The following is a 15584-nucleotide window of genomic DNA, read 5'->3' as shown; positions in this document are numbered from 1 at the left end:
ACCATGATAAGCCCACATTACAAGCCCAAATTTTTTAAAATTAGGCCCAGTTTGCTACTTGATAAGCCCATAAAGGATATGTATTGGGCCAATTTTATCCTACTAGTATTTGCTAAAACTTCTTAAATATCATAAGAGTCATTACATTTTTAAGATATTATAATTACTATCAAATTATTAAATTCTTTCAAAAATATTAGTAGGTTAGTTAAAGTGGTAAAATATTTTATGCTCTAACTTCAAGAAATAAAGGATATTTTAGTGCTTTGCCTATTATATTCATTAACTTTAATAAGTAATTGTTTGCCATATTCATAGAATATTCCGTTAAAACTATCTGTAAGGATAATTCGGAGAGAGCTAGCTAGAAAAAGGATCCCTTAATCTTATCCCTTGGTGATGTTAGCATGAAGTAATATTTACGCAATCCTAGGAAGATCCAAATCCCAAGATGGTTATATTGTTCCAAAATAGAAGACATAATTCTGGCCTTGGTAAAATAACAAGTTCATATATCTTAATTAGAGATTTTGTAAGGTTGTCTTAACGTTCATGATTAAATTAATTAAGATCACTAATCTGCCCATTTGCTCAGAGGGAACAAATTTCCTTGTTTGGAGTTATTAGCAATGCGAGCAAGGAACAAGAAAGGAATCCAACATAGGAGAATATTGAATCCATTTGATTTCCAGGTTGCCACCTTTGTGTCTTAGTTGTGCTTGTAGTCATGCCACTGACAACACTTGTACTTGACGATGACTTCTTAATTATTCCTAGTGACCAACAAATCCGATTCATAGGTGACATCATACAATCCGATTCATAGTATGAGATTCAAGTTGTCCATACTTGTTGATAGGGATTCATTCCTATCTAGCTAATAAGAGTGATTTGCTTCAACGGAATAGAATCTTTAAAAACTAACTAAGGCTGAGACTTGCAGGATCGTTGGTTCTTACTAATTACCATGGCTGAAAGCTTGCCAAAAGTTTAATGCCAACAACAGATATAAGTAGAGCTTTGTTGTGATGAGTCTGAGAAATTTATACTTATTTGGTTATTCGTCAAATATTTTGAAGGTCAGAGAGTGTGATTTTCCAAAGATAAATTCTTCTTTTTTTTCTCTCTCTCTCTCTCTCTCTCTCGTCGTTGTTGTGTTTCTTAATTTGGTTGTTGTCGTCCTCCGGGTGTTTGTTTGGAAGCGGTTGTTGGAAATACTATTTTAAGGCCAGAAATCTCGCGCCATTTTCTTCTCCACCATCCTCTCTTTCCGTTGCTCGCTTGCTATCAAAGGTGCCTCCTTTCCGCATATATTTTTCCTTTTATTGCCCCCCCGTTTTCCCCAATCCCAGATCGTCTTTGCCTCCTGCATGAGATCGTTTCTAGGGTTTACTTGCTAATAATCAATGAAATTAGCCGCCTTTTCTTTCGGGTCTCTCGTTTTCTTCCGTTTCCGATTTCTTTATCTATCTCTGTTTCTGGATTTCGCTATTCTGATGCGTATTCTCGATCCAAGTTCTCCGAAGTTATTGCCGGCATGAAGTGATATTCGTACCGCGTCTGCATCGGATTATATTCTCGTCCCGGGAAGTTGGTGTCACGATCCTTATTCTAGCTTAAATTCTGTTTTTCTCATCTCTTGCTGTTGCGATTCTTCTTCTCTGACGTGAAGTTTTAGTCTTTTAATCCGTGGGCCTTGGGTCTTTCATTTTTCTTTAGGTTTTTACCCTTTCAAGGAATTAATCGAGGAAAGTCGTGAGCTCTCTTCCAAAATGCAGGTGTGGTGAAGGAGAGGCCTTTCTCCGGTCTCTGGATCGATATGGAAACAATCTTGTAGTATTAGAGTGCAGAAAATTAAAGAGGGCCTTCATCTGGGTTTCTTCTTTGTCTTGTCTGGGACTGCTTGATTTGGCGATATGGATTCGAATAAAGGTGAAGAAAATGAGAATTCAAGGAAGGAGGGAGTAAATTCAAAGCTGAATGGTGTGGGAAGCTTCAGCAGCAAAGATATGTTCGTGAGAGCTGATAAAATTGATCTCAAGAGCTTGGATATACAACTGGAGAAGACACTCTCTAAGATTTGGATAAAGGACAATAGTGCTTCACAGAAGCCCAAGGAAGAATGGGAAATTGTTCTATCTAAGCTGGAAATAAGGTACGTCCTGGCACGAGGGACGTACGGTACGGTTTATCGAGGTACCTATGATGGGCAAGATGTTGCAGGTACTAAATTCTTTGCTTTGGCATCAAGAAGGAACAGTACATTGATGGTCTGTCGATGCTAGTTTATTTTCATGATTTATACAGATTTCCTTGTTATTTTATTCTAGGCAAATACATGTGTAGGAATTTTTTTTTTTAAAAACAAAAAATAGTTTCTTAGTCAGATGAAAGCTGCTGTGGAGGAAATATAATGTTCCTCAGAGACATACTGATAAGAAAGAGATCTCTGCCAAAAGAATTTTGAGCATACCAGCTTGTTGATGCTTGATGTCAAAAAAGATGATAAATTGAGTTCCCTCAGAGCCCTTTTTAGCTATGGCCCCGCCAATTTTCCATTACTAGGTCTTTGATTGTAGTTTTGTTTGCAAAAGAATGTTTCATTCAACTTTCAGTAGGCTCAGGATGAGTCAAATGAATAGTCTTTGGTGCCATAGCCAAGGATGCATGATATAAAGAGCATGTTTCTCATGAGGAGTGAGAAAGAGAATATACTCCTTATGCATGTCCTTGGAGTTGGTTGTTTCATGCTATCATAGCATCAAGTAAATGCTCAGTTAAGCATTTTGTAGTGATAGTCCTACTACCATTCTCTATCTCTTGTTAACCAACACTAATGAGAGGCATTTGTTGTGCACAAATTTCCTTTCTTATACCAATCCAGCAAAATGGTTTCATACAGTCCTCCAAGTGTATCTATTGATTATATATATGCAATTCCCTAAACTTTTCATTGTGTAATTGTTTTCCCTTTCCTATGCTGTAGTGAAATTGTTGGATTGGGGACAAGATGGGTTTGTTTCGGATTCTGAATCTGCTGCTCTTCGAACATCTTTTCAGCAAGAGGTTGCTGTTTGGCATACGCTTGATCATGCAAACGTTACTAGAGTAAGAACTAAGAACTTATTTTAGTGGTAAATAGTCTCAAAGTGTACACCTTTTTTCACTTATAACTCAATCCTGAAGAGGCATATGAATATTTCTATGTTGCCATTGCAAGTAAATCTGTTAGAACTCACTTGTTGATTGAATTATTTCAGTTTGTTGGGGCATCGATGGGCACATCAGACCTGAAGATTCCACAGAAATGTCCCACAAGCAATGACCACAGCTCCTTTACAACTAAAGCATGCTGTGTAGTCGTCGAGTATCTTGCTGGTGGAACATTGAAGCAATACTTAATAAAAAATCGGCGAAAGAAACTTGCTTATAAGATTGTGATTCAACTAGCACTAGATCTTGCCAGAGGGTGAGTATACCAATAGCAATGTTCTGCAGCTGCTTTACTTAAGTGGCAAAACAAAAAATGTAATTATCCTGTTATCTTGCAGCTTGAGCTATCTACATTCGAAAAAGATAGTACATCGTGATGTCAAGTCTGAGAACATGCTATTGGATACCAATCGAACTCTTAAAATTGCTGATTTTGGTGTTGCTCGTGTTGAGGCACAAAATCCCAAGGACATGACTGGTGAAACTGGCACCCTTGGATATATGGCCCCAGAGGTGCTCTTTCCTTTTTCCATGTCAACTAGTCTTTATAGATGAAGGTTGACAGGACAAATTGTCTCTTGAGTTCAAACAACTCTATTGAGTCTATATCTCAATATTTCGCTCTCTGCATGTCGTGATGAACTAATGTAGAAAGGAAAATGCTCTGACCAAAAATTGGATCAATTGTGAAATGTCTGTATGATGATATTCTAGTTGTCTAATTTGGATGGAATTCTGTCTTATATGTGCAGGTTCTTGAAGGCAAGCCATACAACAGAAGATGTGATGTTTACAGCTTTGGCATATGCTTATGGGAGATCTACTGCTGCGATATGCCATATCCTGATCTCAGCTTTGCTGAAATATCCTCTGCTGTTGTTCGACAGGTTTTTCTCATTACTAATAACAATAATTATGTCAACTATATTTTTCTCTTCGCCTTTCCAGAAACCCACATCTGAGACTTCCATAATCAAACCTGCAGTGGCGAAAGCATATTGTACTCATGCACGTATGATTTTCCTTAGATGCACCATACAACAATATATCTGGACGTCGTTCACTCATTTGTAGATCCATATTTGCAAAAGATTTAAGGATTGAAGCAAAGTGCATGCATTTCATTGAAAATGGGGTTTTCATGTGAAAGCACACTTGAGGGATTCAATAATTACTAGTTGCTGTAGATAACCAAATCAATATTTAATCGTATGTGAATCCTATACCTCACTTGAGATTTGAGAATTGATAGAATCCAGTCATTCGATAAGATGTTAAACATACATTGACATACTCTAGCCTTTTGGCAGAACTTGCGGCCTGATATTCCTCGTTGCTGCCCTAGTTCATTGGCAAATATTATGAAGAAATGCTGGGACTCAAACCCTGATAAACGACCAGAGATGCATGAAGTCGTGAGGCTCTTGGAAGCAATCGACACCAGCAAAGGCGGGGGTATGATACCTGACGATCAGGCTGGTGGATGCTTCTGCTTTAATGCTACCCGTGGTCCATGATGATTTCACCAAAGTTTTTTTTTTCCATTGTTTTGCAATATACTGGTGGGCTAATTGTGATCTGTCTAATACTGTCATTTGAGGTCAGTGCTAGCGAGCTTCATTTTTTTGGATGCTTTGGTTTAGTACATGAAAGTTAAAAGTATGAAACCATCTTTCTTTGAATCAGTGTACTTAAAAATTTCAATGCTTCTTGTTAGCTGTGTGCTCATTAAATCCTCAATTTCTGCCCATGGTTTTTACTCAATGAAGGTACTGTGAACATTTCTTCTTCTATTTGTTAAGAAGAAAAGATTACTAAGCTGTTAAAGTTCAAACCAGGAGTATCTGAATTCTGGTAGGTTCACTGGGAACTGTGATTCTTAGTCCATAGTTTATGAATTCGAACAGACTGAACATTTACCTAATTGAACTGTTTCTCCACGATATCGACAATATGATCATAGTTTAAAAAGTCTTCCCCCATGGAAAGAAGCTTTAGTCCAGCTCCTTTTGGTCTGCAAACTAGGAACAGTGTTCAATTGTTCATGACTAAAAACAACAGTGTTTGTGATCAGTTCTTGGTCAAAACCACAGAGTTCTCCTTGTATTTTGACTTGGAATATGAAACAAACGAAGGATAGAGTCGGTTATGTGGGCCCACTTTGACACCCAAGTTGCATGGACGCCACCACAGAGGAATCCAATCGTACAGATAAGGTTTGTTGGGAGAATAGTTCCATATCCTCAACTTGGCTTCTCTTAATCCAATTTGATCGGATCGAACCGAATGAATCGAATCTAATTCTTACTCCCAGTTTCTGGGTGCACTGCGTTAGCATAATGGGAGTGGAACATTTGCAAAAATTAGCCTGTGAGATTCATTGTATCTGGACCCTCCCATCAGCTCGGGAACAATGCATCTAGTCTCAATCCCGTCCACCGTACGTTTTTCCCTCAGAAGAAAATTAACTCACTTCATTCAATGCTCCTCACCCAAGAAGGTAAGAATTTGGAAATAGAATTCTCCTGCCATTAAATTCTTCCTTTTTTTTTCAAACTGAATTAATATGATTTTTTTTTTTTGGAAAAAAAGAAAGCTATGGAATATAATAATAATAATAATAATAATAATAATAATAATAATAATAATTAACTTCCTTAAATTTTTATTTCATCTGATCAGAAATCTAACGTTGACGCCTTGCCTTCGGATATTAGAATAAAATTAATGCTGAAAAGAAGATAAAATATGTTAAAAATGAGTGAATACTTTTCTAATGAGTAAACGGTTGCCAACTAAGTTTGGTCCCCAGTCTTGGACTGCTGCCTTCCTACCCATGGTTTTCTCTTTCCCAACAGTTTGAAACTTCCTCATTCTTCCCAAAATACCTCACAGGGGCACTTCCGGAATACTATTTTTTAGCTCCTCTATATAAGATTGAAGAGAGGAGAGACACAGACACAGACAGAGACAGAGACAGAGACAGAGAGGAGAGGAGAAGAGAAGAGAAGAGGCGTTGCGGCGGCATTTGGTGATTTGGGTCTTCTTCTCTCTTTGTCCCTCAAGAACCCAGAGAGCTGAGAACTCTTTCTCTTCTGGAGATTCGATGGCATTGGGTACCACAGATCCGACGGCTGGGATGCGGGAGTTCCTCCGGAAGCGAGGGGGGTGCGCCGTGATCGACGGTGGGCTTGGGACGGAGCTCGAAGCCAATGGCGCGGACATAAAGGATGCGCTTTGGAGCTCGAAATGCCTATTCACCTGCCCTGATCTCATCAAGAAGGTATTTTTGCTCTCTTTCTTGCTCATCTGCTAGCAAAGTTTGAACGTTTTTGCGCTTTTACCTGAATGGATGAACATTTATGTTTTCAAAAATTGAATTCAAGAACATAAGTTTACCCTTTTCATGATAGGAAATGGAAAATAATGTACGGTTATGACTGATATTGATTTCTGCATGTCTTAGTGCTTGAAGAAACTAATTCATGAAGTGGATAATTCTGCTTATGGACTTATTGGAATTTGTTGTGCTTTAGGGATAGAGTAAACGGCCCTTTTCAGTAAATTTGTTGTAGTATAAGAATAGGTCGATGCTTTCTCCTGCAGTGTTTATTAATAAAGGTGGTGATTGTTCTCGTAGTCATGGATGTTGTTACAAAATTAATATTTGTCATTTATCGTAATTGTCACTGAATTTTTATATCTACTTGCGTTCTTCTTATCTATTTGTTGTTAGTATGAAGTCGTTCTTTTTGGAATATATTATGCTCCCAAAAAATTCTCAGATCCATAAACAAAATATTCTATGCTTGCATGAAAGCAAATGAAAACCCTGTTTATCTTATGGTTTTATATATAATTAGGTCAGGAATCATCCATCAAGAGGGAAATTGTACACATCTGGCCCACCTTATGTCGGTTTATCTATTTGTAATTGTTTTCATGATTCATTTTTCTCCGATTCTCTTTTCCATTATTATGGTTGTAGCACTTACGCACTTCTCTAAATATTTTTCTCTGTCATCTCTTTGCACCTGATAACCTCCAACTGTTACTGGAACAGGTTCACTTGGATTACCTCGAAGCAGGTTCAGATATTTTGATAACAGCATCCTATCAGGTAATTTTTCTTCATTTTGCATCCTTAAGGTCAAAAGCATCTCAGAGAAATGTATAACTGTTATCATCCTGCATTAAGCAGGCTACGATTCAGGGATTTGAATCTAAGGGATTTTCGCGGGAGGAAAGTGAATCATTGTTGCGAGGAAGTGTGGAAATTGCACTTGATGCACGGGATACATTTCTAGAGAAATATCCAGCAGCTCCTTGCGATGTATCCAAAGATGAAATTAATTCCAAAAGGCATTCTATATTGGTTGCTGCATCCATAGGGAGCTATGGAGCATATTTAGCAGATGGCTCTGAATATAGGTGAGTTTTGCATAGCATCAGCAGGTTCACATTTATTTTCTTGTTTATGTTTGTGAATGCATGTCCATCTATTTCAAGGTTGTTGCCTCTGTTTCTCTGATTTATTACTATTTTGCAGTGGTGACTATGGCAAGGAAGGTACTGTGGAGTTTCTTAAAGATTTTCATAGGAGAAGGCTTCAGGTTATTTCAGAAGCAGGCCCTGATTTGATTGCTTTTGAAACAATTCCTAACAAACTAGAGACACAGGTACTAGATGATTTGCCTATAGTGATTAGTATAGCTTCATTAATTAAGTTATGGCTGTGGTTGTGGACCTTTTCGTACATTCTCCATTGGACTTGCTACAGTAGCTTTTAGAATGCTCAAAATCTTTCAGATACAATTTGTGTTGCATCTGCAGTAACACAGCCATGATAAAATTGGAGGCTTGGGCATCTAGTATTGTTTTTTCTGAAAGTTAGGATTCTAATGGTAGGCCTGAGAGAAAACTTAAACTAATTTCAGACAAAAAGAAGTTTTGTTTGTTGAGGAAACATGTGATAAGGTCTCAATTATCCATCCAGCCTCCCACCTACTTGCTCAGAAATTACAATCATTGTCAAGTATTCTTATTACCCCCTCATTCGGATTTCCATATTTATGATTGTCCTTTTGCAGGCATATGTTGAGCTGCTAGAGGAATGTAATATACAAACTCCAGCATGGTTTGCTTTTAGCTCAAAGGATGGAGTTAATGTAGTTAGTGGAGATTCTCTGCCCGAGTGTGTTTCCATTGCTATATCATGTAAGAATGTTGCTGCAGTTGGAATCAACTGCACTCCTCCAAGATTTATCCATGCATTAATTCTATCTATCCGAAAGGTACTCTCTTTAACCTGATATTTTGTCTGCTATCAATTATTCTGTTCAACAATAAGCATACCCTTATCGGTAGTACCATTATGCCATATTCTAACTGTCTAATTTGCCTTTTTAAACTTTAAACCAGTAATAAGTTATCTTTTCCCAGGCAATTACTATAATAACAGATTAAGCTGCTTCTGATGTGCTGATATTTAATTGTTGCCCTTTCTACTGTTGCACATTTGCCCTAGATTGCTTGCGATAGTCAATAAATTGAGCTGGAATTCCAAAACACAGTAAACCTTTGTTTGTAGAAATGCAGAAAGTAAATTGCAATACAACGATATTTAAAATGGTCTGGTGAGAGCTGCCATTTAGTACAATTCTTGCAAATGCTAAGCCTATAAATTTAAGTTACGCTGGCAAGACTTGATTAACCCATTGGTGGACATCTAATCCAACAACTAGAGTGTATGATATCCATTTTGCAACTTAAAAATTTAGCTAAGTGCAACACGTTTTTGGTAAAGGTTTAATTTTTCCTCCTCTATTAGTTTTTGTACTTGCACTAAAATCTTTGCTAGATGTTGCTACGGTATTTTTAGTTGTTATTTTATTAGCTCGTGATAAAATTACTACAATCAATGCACTTATCATTTCCATTTTAAAGAATTGATGCTCTTCTGATGGATTTCATGGTGTTTCTCTTAGTACCTTCTATTATCTTGTTCTTTAATGGTTCTATAAACAGTTTGCTTCACAGTCTGTTATTTTGTGGCCCAATTGTCCAGGTAATTATAGACTTGATCTCTGATGCATTTCTTTGCTCAGGTGACAGATAAACCAATACTGATCTATCCAAACAGCGGAGAGTGTTATGATGCTGAGAAAAAGGAATGGGTGGTGAGTATGCCGTCCTGAATTTTTATTAGAGTGCCAAACAGCTTGAGCTTCTCTTTTGAGTTTTGACTGATCAAAATGATGGTCTCACTTTGGACTGTTGCTTTTTATTAGAATAATAAAACCACAAAAGTTGGCAGAAAAAGAATTTTTTGGTTAATTTGAATCTGACATGTCATGCATGACTTTAATCTATTTCTCTGTAAGTTGAGATTGCTATTTACAGCAAGTGCCCTATATTGCTTATCGAACATCGGAACATACTCTGAGAATTTGCTGGGTTTGACCCTCCTGATTATGCACTTACTGCAGTATGCTTCTCCAAATTCAAACACGTAATTGATGTTAAAGTAATTTATAGTTGTTATACTGTACCAAATCTTGGTGTTATAGGGTTATTTCCTATGTTCCCCATTATTTTAATATCCTCTTTTGTACTATACCATCCACTTTAAATAATAAATATCAACTTCTCATATAGAAATTATTCAGCATAATAACCCCTTTTCTATGATCATAAAAATGAAATTTATATTTGAATCGATCTTTTCCTATCTTGATTTCATGTTTAAATACATATAACAGCCCCTAATACACCCATATCCTTGTTGCAGGCATCTACAGGTGTTTCTGATGAAGATTTTGTTTCATATGTTAGTAATTGGTATGAAGCTGGAGCATCCCTTATTGGAGGTTGCTGCAGGACAACTCCAAACACTATAAGAGCAATATCAAAGGCTCTGCAAGGCGTCAGATGTTCTTAAATCAGATCATCGATATCGACTGTTCTCTTAAAGCAAGCATTAGCTCTTAATTCCTAACCATGCTGATTCTCCAGTTTCCCTTGGATTTGTCGAACATTTTTTATCCTCTACTGCAGATGTTACAATCCAAATATACATATTTTTGTCTTGAAGAAATCGATGTTTGGGAAGTGGCAGTGGTTCCTTGCCTCCATCTTTTCGTCTCTCTAGGATTTTATTGAAATGCCAATGAGATGTATTTCGTGTAATCATCTTTGAACTGCAAACTAGTTACATTATCCTCTCTTTTTTTTCAAATCTTCATGCTGGTACCATGTGCCCAGGAATAAGTTCCAGTTTATGTGCAACTGTGTACAATTCTTTGTTATCTTGATTGATTTCAAGTCCATTGTTAACTTCTCATGACAAAACGACTTATGAGCCGAGCTGTTTGTTTGTCTTCATGTATTTGGAAATAACTGCGTCTACACCTATCATTTGTAATATACAAAACTATATTTCTTTTACAATGTTTTGGTACACCAATTAGGTGGTGCTTACTGCCGATAGTAATCAAAACAGATATTGCTTGTTAGGAAAAAAAAAAAAAAAATATATATATATATATATATATAGAAATAATTGAATGAGGGGGGTTTGAATCTACAAAATCATATAACTTTAATAAGTAAAATTTCCACTAGATATCTTGATACGGAAACACCTCGAGATGCGTGCATCTACCGGAGTTCGAAGTTCTAGGGTTTCTTTCCCACCTCGTTATATTGCGTTTTTGGCTTTTGATCTATTTCGCAGTTCGAAGGAAAGCATAAAGAAAGGCGCCACCTTTGCTCGAAATCTGCACTATTTTCTTCATATTCCTATCTTTTCCTGATACTTTCCCGTTTCTAATTGGCCATCTCTTTTTATCCGTTCTTCGTCTTGCAATGCTTATGAAGAAGCCTATGTATTTTCTTTCCCATGATTATAACCAAAAGTTGCAATCTTTAACCCTGGGGGGATCTACGGCAATCATGCTTTTGCGTGTTGGGCTCTTTTCGGGGTGCAGTTCAACTGTTCGATCAAATTCCCTCTGTGTTTTTCCTTGATTTGGTTGTCTATTTATGCTATTTCCTGGAACTTCTATCTGGGATTTAAACGATGGGTGTATATAACCGAGCTCTTATGGTGCCGCTGCTATTTGCGTTTAGAAGTCAAAAAAGACGGGTGCTTTGCAGCTTTTCGTGTGGTTTCTGTAACTTGGTTGAATCACCCGAGCTGCCCGATTGGTTCAAGAACCCGCAGGATAATCCTTCCGATGTGGGCTCAGATGATGAATTTGTCCTCCCAACGAAATTGGAGGTTTTGGAAGATAGAGGTAGTAATCTCAAGGCCCATGGTAGTAGAGCTGATGTTAGAGTTATCTCACATGATATCGTCGAGGATGATGCTGATGTTGATGAAATCTGTAGCATCCTGAGGTCTAAGTCCACATCTCCTGAGACAGTCTTTCTATCTCTTGATGGTTGCTCTGTGAAGATCTCAAAACATTTGGTTTATAAGATATTGCACAGGTTTAGCAATGACTGGATTCCTGCCTTTGGTTTCTTCATGTGGGCTGGTACTCAGATAGGTTATAAGCATCCTCCTGATTCTTATGATATGATGGTTGACATTTTAGGTAAATTTAAACAATTTGATGTAATGTGGGGATTAATTGGCGAGATGGTTCAGCTTGGTGGTTTAGTTTCCTTAGCAACTATGACAAGGGTCATGAGAAGGCTTGCCGGTGCTGGAAGATGGAATGATGCTATAAATGCACTAGATGACATTGAGCATTTTGGAGTTAAGAAAGATACAATTGCCATGAATGTGCTCTTGGATACCTTGTGTAAAGAGAGGAGTGTAATGCGAGCAAGAGATGCTTTTTTGAAGCTTAAGAGTGAGATACCACCTGATGCTAGTAGTTTTAATTGTTTGGTTCATGGTTGGTGCAAGGCACAAAAGCTAGATGAGGCTCGCCAGACTATGACTGAAATGCAAGAATTTGGTTTTAAGCCCTGTGTAATAACGTACACTAGTCTGATTGAAGCATATTGCTTGGAGCGAAATTTCAGAATGGTTGATGCTGTTCTTAGTGAGATGCGCTCACAAGGTTGTCCTCCCAATGTTGTCACTTATACTATTGTCATGCATGCGTTGGGGAAAGCAAACGAAAACCAAGAAGCTTTTGAAATTTTTGATAAGATGAAGAAGGATGGTTGTGTTCCAGACACATCATTCTACAATTCTTTAATTTATATACTTGGTAGGGCTGGACGACTTTGTGATGCCAATAATATATTTGAGGAGATGTGTAAAAATAGAATTTCTCCAGATGTGACAACATACAATACCTTGATTTCAGCTGCCTGTGATCACTCTCAGGAGGAGTATGCATTAAAGCTACTTGTTAAAATAGAGGAAAGCTCATGCAAGCCTGACATAAAGACTTATACCCCCTTACTGAAACTGTGCTATAAGAGACACTGGATGAAGATACTTTATTTCTTATTAGCTCATATGTTTAGAAAGGACATTAGCCCTGATTTCAGCACATATACTCTTTTGGTAAATGGGCTTCGTAGAAATGGAAAATTAATACAGTCATGCTTGTTTTTTGAGGAGATGGTCTTGAAGGGCTTGGTTCCTAAACAAGATACATACAATAATCTAGTAGAAGCACTTGAAAGGATGCACATGTATGGACCAAAGACAAAGGTTCAGAAGTTGATGATACAGACTAAAAATGTGAAACCATCTGGTCAGAATCCTCAGAGGGTGATGGTTGATCAGATTCAGAATGGATGACAACCTAATGGATTGTCATGTTGATATCACTCAATTGCAAGAGTAAGTTTCGCTATTTTTTGGTCTAGTCATGCCTCATTGTTGCTTTGTTAAATGAACCCTTTCTCTATACTTTCTTTTATTGTTTGTACTTCGGTACTTCCTAACTGCCTTTACTAAGAATGAAAGGAATACCTATTTAGACACCATAACACTCGATATATCATTTGAAAAAGAAATGAGCTTATGCCTACTGTAAATATACCTTTTGGGTCTCAAATTGACCCTTAATTCTGCTTATTATTATTTCATTCTTGTTATGCTATCATAAGGCTATCCAAAGTACAAAAAACCTTCCATCTGAACCAACAGTTACACATTACCAGGTAGATGTAGGAGGCTTTTGAAAGTTGCTAGCCGCAAAAATGTTCATTGTTAACATATATGATGGAGATGTATTGTGTATAGACAGTATCTTCATACAAGCAATATAAGCTTCTGGATCACTATATTGAACATGTATAGTTAAAGATAAGAAAAAGGACATGTGGCTTTTACTCTGGGCACTTAACAGAAATCAGCCATATTCCTGTGTCAGGGTTGTATCTGCTTCTTTCTATTGAAGTGATCAAGGGAGCAGTTCTTTTCTTCTTTTTCAGTAGTTTCTCCCATTGAATATTAAAATCGGATTGTCAATGCAGCGAACTTAGTTATGATCTTAAGATTATCTTTCTTTCTTTTTTTAACCCTTGCCTGGTTTTTTCAGTTTAAGTACATATCAGTAAGAATGGATGTTGATCAACAGCGTGAGGAGGGATTTGGTGTACTCTTGAAAGAGGGAGCAGAAGATGTATGCTCACATAGTTCATTCAACCTTCTTTTTGGCATGTTTTATCGTCTTTATTTTAATTAAACTTTTTGCAGAAGATGTTTGAATCAACGTTCGTGGGATGGGATACAAGGACCTCTGTGTTAACAGCAGACACATAATATGCAAGGCTAGTGCCAGTAAGATACAGTATAAACACATGTTCTTGTTAAGTATGTGTACAAACTTCTAATTGTATCAAGATAGTTATCTAGTCATAGTTAAATCTCTACCTTTTCGTAGGAGATTCACATCCCTCAGTTGGGACATTTTAAGAAACCTCTTTCGTTTCTTTTATGCCATGTAAAGAAGCATTTTCATCGGATTCAAGCCAAAATTTTCTCTTCTTAAAAGTTTCTGTTTGAACTGACAAACTCAGACTTACAATTGCCATTAGAAAATCTCTAGCAATTGGTGGGTTTTGAATATCATTATACCTGTCTTAGCAATTTCCTAATCATATGGTATGGCATGGTTCCCTCTCTCTCTCTTACCAGATGGATAAGGTTCTATGTCTCTTACCTCATATAGAACTGCATCGAAGCAATTTGGTCATCAACGCCTAACCAGCTAGTTCAAGGTATGTGTATTATAGGCTTATAGCTGACCTACATTAGACCACATATCTTTGCATGCACTTTTTGCGATACATTGCTTCTTCCATTTTCTCCATTTTGCAGTAAGATAATGTATCTGAAAATAACCGGAACTGACCGTTGTATGATGAGCATTCTCCATGAGAAGTGACGACTGGCTGATTTGGTAGCTATCAGAATGAAATGGAGTGCTGGTGTCTCCCTGTAGAAAAGGGGATTGATACACTCTAGTACATCACCCTAACGCTATGTGGTTGGTTCTGCACAGCAAATTGCTGGAATTACTATGAAATTGTAGATGGTAGAATGCCCTCTTAGCTTAGCATGTGAGAGGTGCAGGGAACGATACCAGCATTGCCACGAGAGTTTAAAGCTGGAGAAGGTAATGGAGTCATGGGCAGCTGGACAAGGTTTTGCTTCAGGTCGGGTAATGTGTGGGAATTCTATTAGATCGGATCTAATCTGACATGTCAAATAAATTTTGATAGCTAATTGCATTTGAATTAACAGAAATAGATTACCGAAAGTATCTGCCATCTCAAAATTCGGGGGTTTTGTTTAGTGTCAGTAAGGAGAATCTACAATATTGTGCTGTTAGGAGACGAACCTGTCCAAGCCTCTTGTAAGGATTAATTGTTGCTGGCTATCTCCTGTGCCATTGGTGACACATCCCCAATCCATTGACGGCAACATCAAGAGCGAAAAACCTTGACATCTCAACCGATCGAATGACTCAAAACCATATAATCTCCATCCAGCAACTGCTGTTGGCAGTAAACACAGCCCCAAATTTTGAGATGACTGGAGCTTTTGATAATCGAATTCTATTAATTTAGTATTAATATCGTATTGATACATTATTCTAACTCCAAGACAACTATGATTTAACTTGTAATGTATGCTAGTCAGTCTCATGATCTCATGATTTGTTTTTTTGGTGATACATTTCTTCTTCTTCCATTTTCTTCATTTCACAGTAAGACAACGCAGCTGGAAACTGACCATGGTAATGGTACGATGTACATTCTCGACGAGAAGCGACCACTGGCTGATTTGGTTGTGCTATCAGAATGAAGTCATAGGATAACGTAAGAAATAACAATTTATATGTATCTTTGATTTCAGAGGAAAGTGTACTAATCTACAAAAATGTTAACGA

At 37.4% G+C, this 15584-nt stretch overlaps 3 protein-coding genes across 14 annotated transcripts; all 3 read left to right on the top strand.

Moving 5' to 3' along the window:
- Window positions 1-1157: 1157 nt before the first annotated feature.
- On the top strand, window positions 1158-4917 carry LOC140774316 (serine/threonine-protein kinase 54-like). Of its 3 annotated transcripts, none has more exons than XM_073117270.1 (7): window positions 1158-1293; window positions 1779-2223; window positions 2987-3108; window positions 3261-3469; window positions 3552-3726; window positions 3966-4100; window positions 4524-4917. In XM_073117270.1, exons 2-7 carry the CDS (start codon window positions 1917-1919, stop codon window positions 4728-4730), a joined length of 1155 nt encoding a protein of 384 aa, XP_072973371.1. In that variant the 5' UTR covers window positions 1158-1293; window positions 1779-1916; the 3' UTR covers window positions 4731-4917. The 3 variants fall into 3 exon arrangements, with proteins under 3 accessions (XP_072973371.1, XP_072973370.1, XP_072973368.1); XM_073117269.1 differs by lacking the exon at window positions 1158-1293 and adding an exon at window positions 1300-1590; XM_073117267.1 differs by lacking the exon at window positions 1158-1293 and adding an exon at window positions 1300-1590 and having other exon boundaries at window positions 1720-2223.
- A 1252-nt stretch (window positions 4918-6169) lies between these two features.
- Window positions 6170-10571, top strand: LOC140774317 (homocysteine S-methyltransferase 2-like). Its single transcript, XM_073117271.1, has 7 exons — window positions 6170-6496; window positions 7277-7333; window positions 7415-7644; window positions 7763-7892; window positions 8304-8507; window positions 9321-9392; window positions 10004-10571. The coding sequence occupies exons 1-7, from the start codon at window positions 6320-6322 to the stop codon at window positions 10151-10153; spliced, it is 1020 nt and encodes a 339-aa protein (XP_072973372.1). The 5' UTR covers window positions 6170-6319; the 3' UTR covers window positions 10154-10571.
- Window positions 10572-10827: 256 nt separating this feature from the next.
- On the top strand, window positions 10828-15520 carry LOC140774314 (uncharacterized). 10 transcript variants are annotated; one of them, XM_073117259.1, is made up of 5 exons: window positions 10828-13024; window positions 13728-13811; window positions 13886-13969; window positions 14327-14847; window positions 15403-15520. In XM_073117259.1, exon 1 carries the CDS (start codon window positions 11294-11296, stop codon window positions 12980-12982), a length of 1689 nt encoding a protein of 562 aa, XP_072973360.1. In that variant the 5' UTR covers window positions 10828-11293; the 3' UTR covers window positions 12983-13024; window positions 13728-13811; window positions 13886-13969; window positions 14327-14847; window positions 15403-15520. The 10 variants fall into 10 exon arrangements, with proteins under 10 accessions (XP_072973360.1, XP_072973364.1, XP_072973363.1 ...); XM_073117263.1 differs by having other exon boundaries at window positions 14327-14409; window positions 15403-15506; XM_073117262.1 differs by lacking the exon at window positions 15403-15520 and having other exon boundaries at window positions 13886-13959; window positions 14327-14409; window positions 14510-15366.
- The last annotated feature ends 64 nt before the right edge of the window (window positions 15521-15584 follow it).

This window comes from Typha angustifolia, chromosome 13 (genome assembly GCF_048772165.1).
Source record: "Typha angustifolia cultivar Huaian chromosome 13, ASM4877216v1, whole genome shotgun sequence".
NCBI lineage: Eukaryota > Viridiplantae > Streptophyta > Magnoliopsida > Poales > Typhaceae > Typha > Typha angustifolia.
The sequence above is the reverse complement of the archived record's forward strand: the minus strand, read 5'-3'. Positions and strand labels throughout refer to the sequence as shown.